Raw genomic sequence first — 17,386 nt, 5'->3', positions numbered from 1 at the left:
ACGTGAAATGGAAGTGAAGTACACTGTTATTTACTACGATCAAATAAAAAAGTATCATTCTTTGAGAAAAGATACTTCTTAACAGTGAAAAGTCTGAAGAGTATGAAGTTCCTCGTTTTCCACTGGATTGAAAGTAAGACTGAATTAGAATTCGAAGTAAGTATCTGTATTGATCATATTTTAAGAAATTCTTTCTACTAAATCAATATCACTTCTTACTGAAAACACATTGAAAGTTAATAACTTTTTGGAAATTTTCTAAATAAAAAAAGTAACACATTCTCAACATTTCCTAAGTGATGGGTGAGATTAGCCACCCCCCAAATTGATCATATGTTCATCTAACTTTATTCTAATAAAAATACAATCCAATTATAAATGATTTAGTGGTAGGTAGCTTTACAAAAAAAACATACCAGTATATTTCAAGCTTTATAATTGTATTAAAATCGGTATAAACAGGGCCGGCGTGTCCTTTTGCGGGGCCTGGTTCCAAAAATTTTGTGGAGCCAGAATACACATTCAAATCCCATACTTAAATTTCACAATAAGGAATTATTTATTATAAGTAGAAAGGATGTTACGTATGTATATTTTTTGTAAAATGAATATTACATAATTTTTCTCGCTTTTTTAGCCGCAAAATCTTTGATTGCGTCATCAAAATTGATTGAATCGGCTACTTCGCTTTTTATTGAAAGAATAGCCAGAGATGTAAATCGGTCTTGGCTTATTGATGACTGAAGATAAATTTTTATTAGTTTCAACCGCGAGTTTTTGTAAACCGCGGGGCCTTTCAAAACGCGAGGCCGGGTTCTGGCGAACGCGCTGAACCTGCCTCGCGCCGGCCCTGAGTATATCAATTGTATAAAACATGAAATTATAAACCTCTATTTAACAATATTATATCCTTCTGATGCCTGGCATAAATCACGGATGAAGTTTCGAATACGACCGGTCACCGATCAAGATGAAATTTTGAGGGGAGGGGGAGGGAGGAGGGAGAGGGAACCCCAAATATAAAGTGGCATCTTCGGCTTCCTATTAGTTTCCGAGATATTAATGAAAAACTTTCGTACAATGCAGTAAAAGCTGGATATATGCAACGAAAGATTGGCTGGATATATGCAACATCGCTATCTCCTCCACTTGGGGGGATCCCCCTAAGCGAACCGAGACGCTCGACGAGGAAACCGTGTAATACGATCCGAACCGTTATATCGGTGTGACTAATACTAATTCAACGATAAAACTTTTTTATTTTTAACTTTTTCTTAATGAAACTTTTACTACCGCATTGGTGAGATTTTTCTGATTAAAATGATACCAAACACGATATAGTTTGAATTATATTTATTTAATGCTGCTGAACTATTGACTTCAAATTAGGTGCTTTATGATGTTAGGAACAGCCCGTGATTTCCATGAAACCGGACAGTTTCTTCCTACTGAAAATTAAAGTAATTTAAAAGCTAACAGTAATAACATAATGATAATAGAATAAATAAACAATAATAATAGAATAAACAACATAGAATTGACATCTCGGCTACATATGTATAAGGCAGGCCATACACCAAAGATGCATCGAACACGCAACATTGCATGTTGCATGTTGCATGTTTGATGCATCTTTGGTCTGCCTAAATGATGTGTACGAACATAGAATAGGTATCGCTGCTGAATAGAAACGATGTGTACGAACGCAGAATCGACACCTCGACTGGATATATGCAACATTAAATGCCCAGAATCGACACCTCGGCTGGATATATGCAACGTCTGGGTCCCAATGTTTGTTGCATATATCCAGCTTTCACTGTACATCGAATTTTTCCTATACAGACGTAACTAACACAACCGACTTCGTTGTAGTAAGCTGACATTGTCAAGTGTCGAACGGCCGTTGACACAGTGGGTATTCCAACCAGACTATCTATACGGTGTTCTATTCAAAACTTTGGAGATACGACGACTGTTGTAGCGTTGCCGGCCGCCTTCCGGCGCCTGAAATTTATCTGCCCTAATCTAACCTACGTATAAATCAAATGTGTTTAATTCCTTGAGAATTAGTAAAAAAATATAAAATATAACATAATGTAACTAAAAAAATGGATTTTACATGGAACACCCTATAGAAACGAAAGTCGATATCGCTATGGTGTGAACGACTGTTCGACAGTTGACGATGACGTGTTAGTTGCGTCTGTACAGGAAAAATTCTATGTATTGTACGAAAGTTTTTAATTAATATCTCGAAAATTAATAGGAAGCCGAAGATACCACTTTATATTTGGGGTCCCCTCCCTCCTCCCCCCTGCCCCTCAAAATTTCATCTTGATCGGCGACCGGTCGTATTCGGAACTATAGCCCATATCACAATACAGTAATTAAAATATGCAAGTTCAATTATTAAAAGGCATCACAAGCATATAAAAATATTGTATGTATTACTAGTTATTTGTTCATGTGGTAGTTTCCTTTATCATAGTAAAGTAAGAAAGTGTGGTACTTGTTATCTGTAAGAAAAAATGTTAATCTTGTAATTTAGAAAACTGCTTTGGCAATCGTTAATTATATCGTTCGTGAACTTAAATGGTATTCTTCAAAATACAGAAGGAAAGGATATTTAAAATCGTTGTATATAGGATGACACACAATAATTGCAATTATTCAAAATACCATCGTTCCATTATTGAATTTAAATTCTCTACTTGAGACCTTGAACAATTTTCTTGCATTTGTTGTACCGAACATTATATTCAAAGTGTCAAATTTCTTTATAGAAATATAGGTAAGACAAAATTAAATGAAATATACTACTTACCGTGGTAGCAGTTTGCAATGACACAGGGAAGAATCCAGCAGCAGTTAGGCAACATGGTCGTAATGATCTCAACATAATTATTTGTATGTTTTTCCGCAAAGATTTTCCAACTTTGTTCATTGGCAAAGTGGCTCATAATCCATAGTAAGTAGCCGTAACGATTTTCTCGCTTTCCTCTATCAAGCCGTCGCAAGTGTACGTAAAGATAACGACATGTATGAACGTTCCGATCAAATGAAGAATGGAGCTGACTATTTGCACAACGGATATGTCTGCCTGAAAATAAATAGCGCAAAATATTCGATACACTGATGTTTGTAAATTCTAAGGTAAAATTATGCGACACCACATTATTATTCTTTTTTTGCTAGACGTACCAAAAGTATCTCGTAACAGTCGAAGCTAAATAATATACTACAAACCAACAGATGCGCGGCATTCATTATAGTATATACATTTTCAAGCTTAGCACAGTAATCGATAAGTAACTGATGCTGATGAACGCAGCTTCTCAGCTCGTCGTAACAATGGTGGGTGTATTCGACGATATCCATCTTTTCGTTATCAAAATCCCAAAGTGATATCAATCTGTATTGCAATATGCGAAATTGGCAGACCGTGTGCATATTCAGCATGCACAAGCAAGCGTCCGTAGAAATGTATCCAATGGCAATTAAATTCGCACACATCAACTTAATTAACAATAAATCGATAAAAATTATTATTAACGTGATATTCGTTAACACGTTGAGTACCTTTCAGTCTAAATATTTCCGTTGCTACTTCGTGTATAGATTATTGCAATTGATCAATGAAAATATTGCAAATTACGATACCTGATAAGCAAACATTAGTTCGTAGTAAGGTGTTTCAGTGAAAGGCAAATCGACCCACATATTGAACGGAAGTAATCTTTCCGATTCATTCGTTCCAATAGACTCTGTGAAACAGACAAAAAAATATTTCATTAAATTATGTTAAAATCTACATAAATAATATGAAAAACTTCCGATGGAAACAAAAAAGATCAAATTAGATCGGATTACTTATTATTCGAAAAAAAGAATTATAATATCAAATTTTTATTTTTCGTGATACAATTTACTCACGAGTAATCGGCTTTACTCCATAGGTGACTATGCAACCTAAAACTAAAACGAATACGAAGATCATCCATAATGTACACTTAAAACGACACTCAGTAACGTAGACCAGTTCCTGCGAATCATAATTGCAATGCCAGAAATTTCGTTTTGCGTACAAAATAATTTCTACGAAATCCTTTCTATGATAGTTTATCATCGTCAGCTTGCATACCGCCAACAAAATACAACCCGCGTTAATGCTTACAGACACGCATTGCTGAAATCAAAACGTTTAATAATCAAGAAATTTTCTCCAGTATTGATAATAATTAAAATGAAATAATGTTTTGGAAATATCCTAGACGAGAGGAATAATGTACATCCAACAATTTCTAAATTGTTTTGAAGAATTTGCAACGTTAATAATTGCCAGAAATTATTAATACTTACGTTTATATCACCCCAGGAGTGATACATATCAGACACGTTTACGTATGTGCTAAAAATATACGAAATAACAATAAAGAGCAACCAGAGTCTTCTACTACGTTCTTCGACATTATTATTCGTAAGCCAAGACGCTGCAAACTTCAATAAAATCCTAACTGCGTGGATAGAAAGATCTTTGATCGTTGTTTCCTCCTCCATGGTCTCTTTCAAAGAACTCACCTCGCCTTCGCATTTCCTTCGCATCCTACTTTTTTTGAATGTAAAACATTAATCAGAAATTGGAGTGACATGACACGGCTGTATGTCCATGCCCGTTGAATGGCACGAGTCTCTAATTCTCGCACCTTTAGATAAGCCATTCGACCTATCAACTATCAATCCATTGAAAACTTGTCACGGTTGTCACGGTTGTCTATTATAAAGGTTCTTTCTTATGAACACTAGCTGATCGATATTCGAATGTCAATTCTAGTGATTGCACAGTAACACTCCTTCTAACGTGCACATTATATGTATATTTTACTGTACATAAAAAGTGAAGAACATATATTGTGTATGACAGCTTAAGTACATAAAAAAATAGCCTCAAATTATTTTCTTTCACTTTTATATATTTCTACGGTCGCTGTTAATACATATTAATCTGTTTTGTATACTATTCGCCCTCGGTTCTTGTGAGAGACTCCCTCATCAGGGTAAAATAGGAAAATGTAGAACTTAAAATCTGTGAACAGAAAGTTCGAATTTTATTAATTCTGTCGTAGCGATTCAGAAGTATAGTACCATTCACAAAGCTAAATAGAGGAATGTAGACAAGTTTCCTACCGCGGTAAAAGTCTCCAAAGACACGGGAAAAAATCCACCAGCAGTCAGACAGCACGGTTTCAACGATCTTATCATAATGAATCTTATATCCGATCGTAACGATCTGCCACATTTGTTCATTAGCAAAGTGCTCCACGAACCTGTATATATCGTTCTAGAAATGTTGGTGCTTTCTTCCATCATAAAGTGGCAAGTGTACGTAAGGATACAAAGGTGAATTACGCTGCCAGTTATGTGGAATATGAAAATCAGACGCATCGAAGGATTTGTGTCTGCCTATACATACAATATCGGAGAGTATATTTCTATAGGGTCAGCAATAACAAATTACCGTAAAACATCCACCTCTAAAGACGAACGTTCAGTATTGAAAGCCTTGTAAAGTTTAATACATACCACAAGTATTTCGTAACAATCCAAACTCATTAACAGGCTTAAAACTACTATGTGCATAAAAATCGTCATGGTATACACTTGTTCCAGCCTCACGCAGAAGTCAATAAGTAACTGATGGTGTTGTATACACTTCTTCAGAGCAGCATAACAATGATCGGTGTACGTGTCTGCGTTCATCTCTTTGCCTTCAACGTTCCAGAAATTCAACATTCTGTATTGTAGTATACGAAATTGACCAATCACGTGCAGGTTAAAGACGCATAAAAACATTTCGGGGCACACGTACGCGACGCCAATTAAGAATATGCATATCACCTGAACGAATACTTTATTAAATCAATGGTATACTATCCGCAGAAACATAGAATGGTCATTAAGTGTTTAAGCCTACGCAGATAGGTTAAAAGAATTCGCATTTGTTGGGAATTCTTTCCAGCGAGCCTTATTACCACTACAAAAAAAAATCCAATTTATTCGCAATTTGGAAGAACACACCTTTGGAACCTATTTCCGATTAGTTGAAATTTTTAATGTTGGTCATTATTTTAATACTTTAATGTTTGACGTGTTAAATGGAAACGAAGAATGTGTTAATTTACAAATTAATTAGATTAACGATCATGCTATATTTCTACGATAACTATAATCATACGTATTTGTTTTAAAAGGAAAATTAACATCACCTCAAAAGTAAACATTAATTCATAGTACGGTGTCTCGGATATGGGCCAGTCGACCCACATCTTGAATGGAAGTACCCTGTCTGATTTATTTCGTCCAAGGTTTTCTGGAATATACACCAGTAGCAACTTATATATGTATATTCTTTTACAGTTACAACCACAATAGTTACTAATCAAAAAATTGAGAACACACTTGGAAGTAGATCAAAGTATCATTCTTGTATTACGGTCATATTTAATTTAATTCACTTACCAATAAGAGGCGTGATCACATATCCGGCCAAAGTAACTGGCTGAACAGCGAATGCGAACAACACAAACCGTGTGCAATATTTTACAGATATGGAAAAGATCTGTCGTTCCTCGAAATTGTAATTATCATGCCAGAAGTGCCGTTGCGCATAGGAAAAAGCGTCTGCTAATTTAACTCTATTAAAATTTAGGATCAGTATCTTAATTGTTGACATACAGATACACGTCGTGTTCAGTATCAGGAACATACAGTGCTGAAAACTCAATACATTCGTTGATGAGAAAATTTTTCATTAAATACTGCAACAAAAGCAGCTTCACAGATTTTTTATCAACAGAATTTTAAAATAACTGTTTAAAAAGTTATCACTTCGTACAGTGTTAAATAAAAACATTTTTCCTAACGACTCAACCAAGCTCACTGACACTTACAGTTGCATCGCCCCATGTGTGGTAAATATCTACCACATTCACGTATATCCCATACACAAGTCCGACTGCCATGTACGACATGGATATCTTCCTTTGCCGTTCTTCACTCACATTTCGTGGTAGCCATATTCCTGTGTACTTTGTTATATATATCGCTGAAACAATGGAAAAATCCGTGTACGAACTGGTGTCCATGGTGTTCGTTGATGAACTGACTCATTTCCTTTTGACGTACAACGTAGCTGTTGCAACAACATCAAAGACGTCACATAGATATTCAGTGACACGACACCACTGTAATTAACAGGTTACGTCCATAATCTGATACAAAGTGTTTTCCCCTTCTCACTCGCACCCTCAGTCATAAAACATAGGGATGCGTTCATAGGAATGACAGCGGACAGATGGAACCATGAATTGTGCAGTGGCATTCTTCGAATGCAGACGCCCCTTCTTAAATTTCATCGGTGCTTTGCAAAATATTAAAATGTTCACTATTAAAGGTAATTGTGCAAGAAAGTTGTTCGTTTGTAACGTTCAGTTTACCAGGTATACGAAATGGAAAAGGGGATTTATATTAATTTTTAGCACGAGGTGAAGTGTAGTTGAAGTGACGATAAGGTGTCAAGTTCAAGTTGGAGATAAGGAAAATGGGATATACAGTAAAAGTGTGACAGACGTTTTATTTCGTAACTATTGATGATAGGAAAAATTGTTTATATGGAGATTGCACGGTATATGGGGGCCCATGTTTTGGCGTGAACGAAAATTTATTTACATTATTAGTTTAAAAGATATGATGGTCAAGTTTCGTTTTTTAAATGGAACTATATATGTTTTTTCAGATCATGTGATAGTGCTTTTCAAAACGAATTCATTAAGCTTTAATGTATACACCCGATTTTAATTAGTTTTCAAGATATAACCTTTACAAAGGGTATAGCAGGATAAGATGGTCAAAAGTGCCCTTGAGCCGAATTTGCTTCGCAATGCACCATTCGATAGCATATCCCAAAAAACCATGGTACACCAAGTTTCAACCCTGTACCTCAACCGGGAGGGTAGTTACAGGGTAAGAAAGAAAAAGTAGTTTTTGCCATATTTTCCCTATTAAATGGCATTCAAAAAATCTGAAAAAATTCTAGAATATTCTAGCCATGTTTCTTTATGATTGTGAATTTTCTCAGATTTTTCGGTTGCAAATCCTAGGCGTGAAAAATCAAAAACGCAAAAAAAAGTCGAAAAATAGAGATTTCGGGTAGAAGCTTTCGAGACACTAGATTTTTACTTTTACAGTAGTTAGATATTAGCATGACTGGTGTCCTCAATTTTTTTCAGATTTTTCATTCTGGTGCGTCAAACCGAAAAAAATCAAAAACCGATATTTTCGATATATTTCGTGCGATAACATGAGAAATACTTTCAATTTCTACATTTCCTTTACACACTTAGTGCATTATGTGATTTCGGATATTTTTGCACTGGATGCAGTAAAATCTGAATGGAGAGAGTGAAGTTATTATAAATAATTGAAAATTACGCACCTTATCCTCTAAAATATTAGAAACTTTTTCAACGTCGCCGATGGATAAGTCGGTAAGGTGTCCGACTATGGAACCGCTGGAAACTTTTTTGTCACGAGTTCGCGCCCCATGAATGTACAATTCTATTTTTTGTCATAAAACAATTTTATTTTAAATTATTAATCACATAAGAATACACAATAATCATTTAATAACGTATGAAAATAATTTTGAAATATTTTATTATTAAGTATACATAAAAATCAGTGGTACACAACCGACTCTTTGGCTATATGTACAATTAAGGTAAAATATACATATCTGTATTGATTTCAATATCCATCATAAACCAACAACCACACAACTTTTCAATTAACAAAATATTGGGAGCTATCCGTAATTAGAACAGTACGAAATCAGAAAATCGGTAGTGCACCACTTATTTTTATGTATACTTAATAATAAAATATTTCAAAATTATTTTCATACGTTATTAAATGATTATTGTGTATTCTTATGTGATTAATAATTTAAAAAAAAATTGTTTTATGACAAAAAATAGAATTGTACATTCATGGGGCGCGAACTCGTGACAAAAAAGTTTCCAGCGGTTCCATAGTCGGACACCTTACCGACTTATCCATCGGCGACGTTGAAAAAGTTTCTAATATTTTAGAGGATAAGGTGCGTAATTTTCAATTATTTATAATAACTTCACTCTCTCCATTCAGATTTTACTGCATCCAGTGCAAAAATGTTCGAAATCACATAATGCACTAAGTGTGTAAAGGAAATGTAGAAATTGAAAGTATTTCTCATGTTATCGCACGAAATATGTCGAAAATATCGGTGTTTGATTTTTTTCGGTTTGACGCACCAGAATGAAAAATCTGAAAAAAATTGAGGACACCAGTCATGCTAATATCTAACTACTGTAAAAGTAAAAATCTAGTGTCTCGAAAGCTTCTACCCGAAATCTCTATTTTTCGACTTTTTTTTGCGTTTTTGATTTTTCACGCCTAGGATTTGCAACCGAAAAATCTGAGAAAATTCACAATCATAAAGAAACATGGCTAGAATATTCTAGAACTTTTTTAGATTTTTTGAATGCCATTAAATAGGGAAAATATGGCAAAAACTACTTTTTCTTTCTTACCCTGTAACTACCCTCCCGGTTGAGGTACAGGGTTGAAACTTGGTGTACCATGGTTTTTTGGGATATGCTATCGAATGGTGCATTGCGAAGCAAATTCGGCTCAAGGGCACTTTTGACCATCTTATCCTGCTATACCCTTTCCCGATTTTCAGTAGATACGTTTCGGTTTGAGTGGCAAGTCGTAAAAGTGGCCCTATTGTAGCGGTCAGTGCCTCAGCGGGGGTCTACCATAGGAACGGCAGACCCAAAGAAAAAGAAACCGCAACAATAGGGCCGCTTTTACGACTTGCCACTCAAACCGAAACGTATCTACTGAAAATCGGGAAATTTGTAAACGTTATATCTTGAACACTAATTAAAATCGGGAGTATACATTAAAGCTTAATGAATTCGTCTTGAAAAGCACTATCACATGATCTGAAAAAAAATATATAGTTCCATTTAAAAAACGAAACTTGACCATCATATTTTTTAAACTAATAATGTAAATAAATTTTCGTTCACGCCAAAACATGGGCCCCCTTGTACCGTGCAATTTCCATATAAACAATTTTTCCTATCATCAATAGTTACGAAATAAAATGTCTGTCACACTTTAGCGCGGACACACTGTATACATGCTGAAAAGATTACACCGTATACAAGTTGTTTTTTTGATAATAAGTTGTGAAAAGCTCAAGGCTTTTATACGTATTTTGTCCTTTTGATTGTGTAGCTATTATTCTTCTATATTTCAGTAAGAGAAAAATTATTTCGTATTCTTTACAACGTGCATATTGTATCTTAGTTTATAAAGAAATGTTCTATGTATATTAAGCGCATACTTTAAAAAGTATGAAATCTGTATATTTCTTATATCGAATTCATTTTATATTAAGTTATTTTGTATACTATTCTCCTTCGGTTCGAATGAACGATTGCCTCATCAGGGTATAATAGGAAAATGTTGAACTTAAAAGCTGTGAACAGAAAGTTTCAATTTTGTTAATCTGATCGGAACACTTGTGAAGCTAAACAGAGGAATTTAAATGGAAATAAGTTACCGTGGTAAAAGTTTCCATAGTCACAGGGAAAAATCCACCAGCAGTCAGACAGCATGGTTTCAATGATCTTATCATAATGAATTTCATGATCGATCGAAATGATCTTCCAACTTTATTCATTGGCAATGTGCTCCAAAATCCTAAATATATCGTTGTAGTAATATTCATGCTTTCCTCCATCATGTGATGGCAAGTGTACGTTAGCATACACAGGTAACCCAGGCTTCCAATCATGTGGAATAGGAAAATGATACGCATAGAAGGACTTACGTCTGCCTGCACATATGTACGTTAGTATGCATGTATAGTGTCAATAACAAATTTCTATCAATTTTGAAGCTAAATTGAAATCGTCGTTTCTATACAGAGCGTTCAGATTGTCATTATTACAGGAGGCATATCTTCTCCGTTATCAGAAGTGGGTATTGATCGTTCCATCCTATTCTGTGTTCATAAAAAGTTTTACTAAAATGTGTCCTATCACACATGGCAGATCTCATTGTGACAGTCAATGTATTAACTACATATTTGTTTAAACGCTGAGGAACCTGAAATTGAATCAACGGTACAGAAACATATGTACTACATATATACGTACCACGAGTATTTCGTAACAATCGAAACCCATTAATAAACTTAAAACTGCCATGTGCACGAGAATTGACATGGTATACAAATGTTCGAGCTTCTCACAAAACTCGATAACCATCTGATGATATTGAATGCACTTCTTCAGAGCTTCATAACAGTGTTCGGTGTACATAATTCCCTCTATCGCTTTGCTTTCGACATTCCAAAAATTCAACATTCTGTATTGGAGTATGCGAAACTGACACATCGCGTGTAGATTGAAGAGGCATAAAAATAAGTCAGGGCAAATGTACGCGGCGCCAATTAAATATATGCATATCACCTGAACGAACACTTTATTAAATCAATGGTACGGTAGCTGCAGAAGTACAGGGCGATCGTTAGGGGTGTATGTATTTGGGAACATTTATCAGAAAATCCTATTCATTTTTGTTGAATTTCCGATTAATGATCACGCTATATTTCTTTGGTTACTGTTTAGTGTAACAACAAAATTTACCTTACCTGAAAGATGAACATTAGTTCGTAATAAGGTGTCTCAGTTAAGGGCCAGTCGACCCACATCTTGAATGGAAGTACCCTCTCTGACTTATCTCCTCCGTGATTTACTGGAATACAGACGAACAACAGTTTTCATTTACATTAAAGCTTAATGTATACAGAAACGTTTAGGTTGCTTCCAGAAAATAATAAACCTCCGTAACTAATGTAAATTGATTTACTCACCAATGATAGGTGTAATCACGTAACCAAACAATGCAATTGGTAAGGCAAGGAATGCGAACATCACAAACCGTGTGCAATATTTGACACATATGGAAAAGATCAGTTGTTCTTCGGAATCATAATTGTTATGCCAAAAATGCCGCTGTGCATAAAGAAGAACGTCTGCGAATTCAGCTCTCTTAGCGTTTAAAATGAGCATCTTGATTATTGTTACACTGATGCACGTAGCGTTTAGTATCAGGAACATACAGTGCTGAAATCACAACATATCCACTGATCATAAAATTGTTCATTAAATAATTGGACGTTGATTATTATCAAATTAAAATTGAAACTTAACGTCACTTACACTTGGATCGGGCCATGTGTGATAAATATCCATCACATTCACGTATATCCCATAGAGAAGTGCGACGGTCATGTATAATACTGTGACCTTTCTTTGCCGTTCTTCAGCTATATTCTTCGGCAACCATATTCCTGTATATTTCGATAAATATTTCGCAGAAGCGATAGAAAAATCCGTGTACACTCCTTTGCTCATAGTATTATTTGAACAACTAGTTTCTTGATTTGCAATTATAGCGCAACTTCGGTAGCGACTGTGAAAAATGATGCAAAAAAATTGAGTGACGTGACACCTGTGTAATCAACGGAGACCCGCCACCATCTGCTGCAATAACCTCCCCTTTCTCATTCGCACCCTAAATCATAAAATATTAAGTTATAGGCGTGGGAACGACCAGCGAACTATGAATTATGTGCATTGGTGGAAATTAATACAATTTTCATACTTCAAACGCAGATGTTCCCCCTTGTAACTGATCAGTATCTTGTAATCCGTAATAGTGTACAATTTAGAAATTAGTCTGACAATAAGAATGTTCGTACGGAATATGGTAAAGTGTCTGTTTATTCCTCACGTTTGGTTTAACGGGAGGTCGGGACAACTTGAGGATTGGTAATGATGTCCAAATAAATTGACCCGTTGCAAATCGTATTCGTAGTTGATTATAATTTTTAATATTATAAACAGTTCGGTTAGTAACTAATTTTCGGAGCTTATCCGTTCGACAGAAAATGTTTTCGATGTATGAGTTGTTTCACGAGAGTGGTCTGAACTACAATGTCTAATTAGGGAACTTGCTTCAGGTTTTTATATTCTGGGCAAGGAGTACAATTTTCGGATGAGCCATGCCTATTGGCCTGATTTTTGTGGAGGTGGAAAATATTCCTTCTTCGTTATCAAGGGTGCCTTAGTGACGTACGCGGTGGGTCCGCGTGTACTCGGTGACCGTAGCGAGCAATAAAACTAAGCAATACCTCGACATGAATAGAAAACTGCAAACAAAGGCTCTACTGCTAAGGTTAAGGGTTCTGGCAACCAGATGTGACTAATAAACCAAATTACTAGATAGGATGTAACGATTCCTTGGGTTTTATTGCTGCTACAGGTAAAAATCTATTGATTTGAAAAAATGTATGCTGGTTGAAAGCAAACTTGAATTAAGGTCTAATCCTATCGTAGAATATTTTATTCTACTACCTGACAAAAATTAAGTTAATAACTCGTCGAAACTCGGGTTTACGAAAATGAACTTCATAATGGGTATTGTTGGTGCGACCCGACAGTGTCTATGTAGGTGAACTTTCAGTAGAAGATATAAACCTGCTGGAAAGATTCAATGTATAGAAGTGATCAAACTTTTGCAACAAGCTTCCACTTAACATATAATTTGTTCTTCTGGGCTGGATTAAGAAAAGAAAATGTTTTATTTTCTTCATAGTATACAGAGTTTGTATTTTTTGTTCAAGAATTAAGTGTGGTTACTTCTATATTGCTTACTGTACAGACGTACGCCTTAAATAATGTCAAAAAATGGGAATTTTGTTTAATTAGGAATTGGAATAGATCAATGCTTGTTTAAAAATTCTCATACTTAAGATGAGATCTTTTGCTGCAATGAGGTTAATTGTTATAACAAGAAACATCACCCAAATGGTACACGCTAATTTGAATATCTTTTTAATATGTTATATTAAAGAAAATATTTTGTTTTATCCTCCGAATCATTCGGTGGAAAAGGAAATAGCCCTTAAAACTGAAATATTTCTTATAAATTACATATTGATACTACATAACTTTTAAGATACTACTTTTATTATTGTTGTTGTAAATCGTTGTTTTCTTCCATTGTTCGTAACAAGGTGAAGTAGGACGCTGTTGCGCTTAATACCTACAAAAATGAAGGCAAAAGGTAATTGTATTCATATTTGTATGTTTCAGGATAATGATATGAAATACGGAGTACATATTATGAAAATAGTTACCTTCATGAACAATTCCAAGGAAATTGGAAAGAACTTTCCTGCCGTAAGATGACAGGATTGTTTCGATCGCAAGATTACCGTGAGTATATCCTTTCTAAACTTGTCGAATCTTTGTAAGAACTCGTTTCCCAATTGTAACTATATATTGCTTCTCCTACAGCATTGCTTTCCACTATTATATTCTTACTGTTATACGTTATCAAATATATTTGGAAAATGGCACCGAAAAAGTAAACGAAGAATAATAATCTCTTCATGGACCAGTCAATCTTGAAATAAAAAATTAACACATTCTTCCTATATTTATTTAATACAACATTTCGTAATTTATATTTAATTTATCAGCAAATATTCTCAGCACAACTTTTGGCAAATGGGCAAATTGTATTCTCACTAAACATTCAAGCAAAGTTTAATTTAATTTTGTAAGATGACAAGTGGAAAGTAAAAACTGAAAAATGAAATGATTCCGTTTTAAATAATTACAATTATTAATATTCTTACCATGCAGAGTTGGAATCCTGAGATAGACAGCACTATACTAGATATTACCAATTGACCCAATAATGGGAAACGAAATGTGCATTCCAACCTTTTTACGTAGAGAATAAGTAATTGATGGTAGATGATACAGTTCTTAAATTCACTGTTCACTGTGACTTGTTTTCTTTTTAAATAATCATGGTCAAATATCGTTTGCAATTTGACGTTTATGCACAGCATGCACAGGAAGTTGTCGAAACAACAGAAATAACCGGTCGCATTGACAACTAAGAAAATCTACAAAAAGAAAGAAAAAGTATTTTGATTTATTTCTAATTTTTAAACTCAATCAAGCACCACGCGATTTAACAGTTTGAATTTAATTTTCACCTAATATTTTCGTCACGCCTACCTCTCTTACAAATATTATCTCATAATATGGTGATCTAAGGCGCTCATCTAAGGTGTGTTCTCTCATATAAGGACGAAAAGTCGAATCCCGTAAACCCATGTTTAGGCCCATTTTTGCCGGTAAAGTAAACGCGCTACTATTACCCGTGTCTACCCCTTTAAGCGAAACGGGAGAACTCTGTCCGTTCCTTTTTTCCCTACGTTCTCTATTTAACAATTTTTTCGCAATTAACTCGTTGAAACAAGTAAATTTAACCATCATACTCATGTCTCTAAACAATAATATAGAAGCTTACCAATGAGCGGAAATATGACGAACAAAACAGGTAACGCGAAAATGAATGTAGTAAAGGTACACATATGTACAGAAGGTGACTCGTTTGTCCACATCGTTTAAAATACTCTCTTCGAAAACACTGTATTCCTTGTACCAAAAATATTCTTTAGCACACTTGATCAACCACTTTACTTCATTGATCACTTTCATCAGTGTCACGATTAATGGTATCGTGAGGCAACCTATGAATGTTAATTCCCGCAAATTTCTTCAAATTAAAAAATGGTATCACGATTTGACAAATTAAAAAACAGCACAGGATAAAATTTCTTGGTAATCTTTCACATTTACACACGTAAAGATCGTCGCGAGAATAATAAAGATCCAGTGCTTCGTTCCATAAACATCCAAAAAGAACGAGTAACATGTACGTGAAATTGATACGTAATCGAAGTCGTTCCTTTTTCGTTTGAACGTCCCAAAAGCCTATTACTTTCATACACGTTTGAGTGAACCTGATTGAAAAATACTTGGACGAGGTAATGGCCATTTTCGCATCTCTACTGTCAATTCCTTTGAACGTATTGCCAACACGACTGAAGATATTGATCACAAGGATTGACATTTTTAATGATACAGGTGTCACATCAACTAAACACCCTTCAATCCGTCTACTTTCTTTGTATCTGAATCATATATTCAACATGGACATCCACAATGTGGAAAGTGGAATAATGATGTTACTCAAACTTCTGCTTTCGTATTGAAAGGTTGCAAGAAAGAAGAAAATTTTTCTTTTCTATATGTGCTAAATTTATCACTTTCAAAAGAAATAATTAGCATATTGATTTTCTAATAATCTTTAAAAAAATATTTGGAATGTGCAAAATTTATAATCGCAAGAATTGCAGTGTAAATAATCCCAAATCTGTAAAAAAGAATTAAAAAGTGATAAATTAGAAAAAATATTGTCAAAATGCAACGATATAAATATTCTATCATTTTTATATTAAATTCATTAAATATCCTAGAACTTTAAAGTAATATTCTATAATTACCAAAAATACTAATTTTTATTCATTTGTATTTTCAGAAGAGCATTTCCCTACCGTTCCATTAAATTGGACCTTAAACGCCTTAGAAGTTTTCCAGTCATTCCATATAAACTTTGCAAAAAATGGAAACAAGAAAGGAAAGAAACACTTTAGTACAGCCATTATGGTACCATATTAAAAGATCAAATATTTTACAGCGGAAGTGTTTTATTATATACATATCCTTTTATCATTTCCTTTGAGAAAATACGTATACTTATTCGCAACTTGTTATATTTAATCCTCAGTGGGACACGATTCAGTGTCGCGACCGTTTCTATCGTCGAATCACAGGAACAATTTTCGCTTCGAAAAGGGAAAAGAATAAAGATAGAGAAATGAAAATTTATTGCTACATCCATCGACTGGTGTCAAAGCCACGTGGACGAAATATGTTCGAGGCTCTACACTTCTACACACACTGAATCGTGGTCCCGTAACAATGCCGGACGTTATTAATGAAATGTACAACAAAGATCACCCCATCGTATATAATAATTATTTAGGTATCTTGGGGCTCGAATCGCATAGTGTACTATTTAATTCGGTTACAGTGAATAAAAGGGGTGGGGCAAGAGGTATCGACATTGGTAACGTTGTTTCCATCCTTTTTTTTGTGTTTGTTTCATTTTCTTTTCGTTTTTTTTTCTTGTTTTTTTTTTTTTTTTTTTGTTTGGTACATATTACACACCTCGATAGAATATTAAAACACTTATTCAATTTCATTTTGCAAACATTTCCTTACCTAGTATGTTTCTATTATTTCATTGTTATTTCGGATAATGCCGTTTATCCATATAA

General features: G+C 34.5%; 2 protein-coding genes, 1 long non-coding RNA gene and 1 pseudogene across 5 annotated transcripts; 1 reads left to right on the top strand and 3 right to left on the bottom strand.

The window, feature by feature from the left end:
• LOC143305861 (uncharacterized) lies at positions 1 to 16,728 on the top strand. The gene is made up of 3 exons (XR_013063080.1): positions 1 to 156; positions 14,277 to 14,399; positions 16,585 to 16,728. It is a non-coding gene; the product is annotated as an uncharacterized LOC143305861 (long non-coding RNA).
• LOC143305840 (odorant receptor 49b-like) lies at positions 460 to 3,795 on the bottom strand (annotated as a pseudogene). The gene is made up of 4 exons (XR_013063041.1): positions 3,664 to 3,795; positions 3,205 to 3,519; positions 2,828 to 3,103; positions 460 to 2,519 (listed from the first exon to the last, which is right to left on the bottom strand). The product of XR_013063041.1 is annotated as an odorant receptor 49b-like (transcript).
• Positions 3,943 to 6,920, bottom strand: LOC117603965 (odorant receptor 10-like). The gene is made up of 6 exons (XM_076691092.1): positions 6,520 to 6,920; positions 6,267 to 6,370; positions 5,584 to 5,898; positions 5,188 to 5,463; positions 4,363 to 5,086; positions 3,943 to 4,189 (listed from the first exon to the last, which is right to left on the bottom strand). Exons 1-5 carry the CDS (start codon positions 6,731 to 6,733, stop codon positions 5,018 to 5,020), a joined length of 978 nt encoding a protein of 325 aa, XP_076547207.1. The 5' UTR covers positions 6,734 to 6,920; the 3' UTR covers positions 3,943 to 4,189; positions 4,363 to 5,017.
• LOC117603680 (odorant receptor 49b-like) lies at positions 10,167 to 12,898 on the bottom strand. 2 transcript variants are annotated; one of them, XM_034323054.2, is made up of 7 exons: positions 12,784 to 12,898; positions 12,339 to 12,693; positions 11,990 to 12,242; positions 11,768 to 11,871; positions 11,271 to 11,585; positions 10,673 to 10,948; positions 10,167 to 10,588 (listed from the first exon to the last, which is right to left on the bottom strand). In XM_034323054.2, exons 2-7 carry the CDS (start codon positions 12,531 to 12,533, stop codon positions 10,520 to 10,522), a joined length of 1,212 nt encoding a protein of 403 aa, XP_034178945.1. In that variant the 5' UTR covers positions 12,534 to 12,693; positions 12,784 to 12,898; the 3' UTR covers positions 10,167 to 10,519. The 2 variants fall into 2 exon arrangements, with proteins under 2 accessions (XP_034178945.1, XP_034178946.1); XM_034323055.2 differs by lacking the exon at positions 11,271 to 11,585.
• Positions 16,729 to 17,386: the final 658 nt, after the last annotated feature.

This window comes from Osmia lignaria, chromosome 11 (genome assembly GCF_051020975.1).
Source record: "Osmia lignaria lignaria isolate PbOS001 chromosome 11, iyOsmLign1, whole genome shotgun sequence".
Taxonomy (NCBI): Eukaryota; Metazoa; Arthropoda; class Insecta; order Hymenoptera; family Megachilidae; genus Osmia; species Osmia lignaria.
The sequence above is the reverse complement of the archived record's forward strand: the minus strand, read 5'-3'. Positions and strand labels throughout refer to the sequence as shown.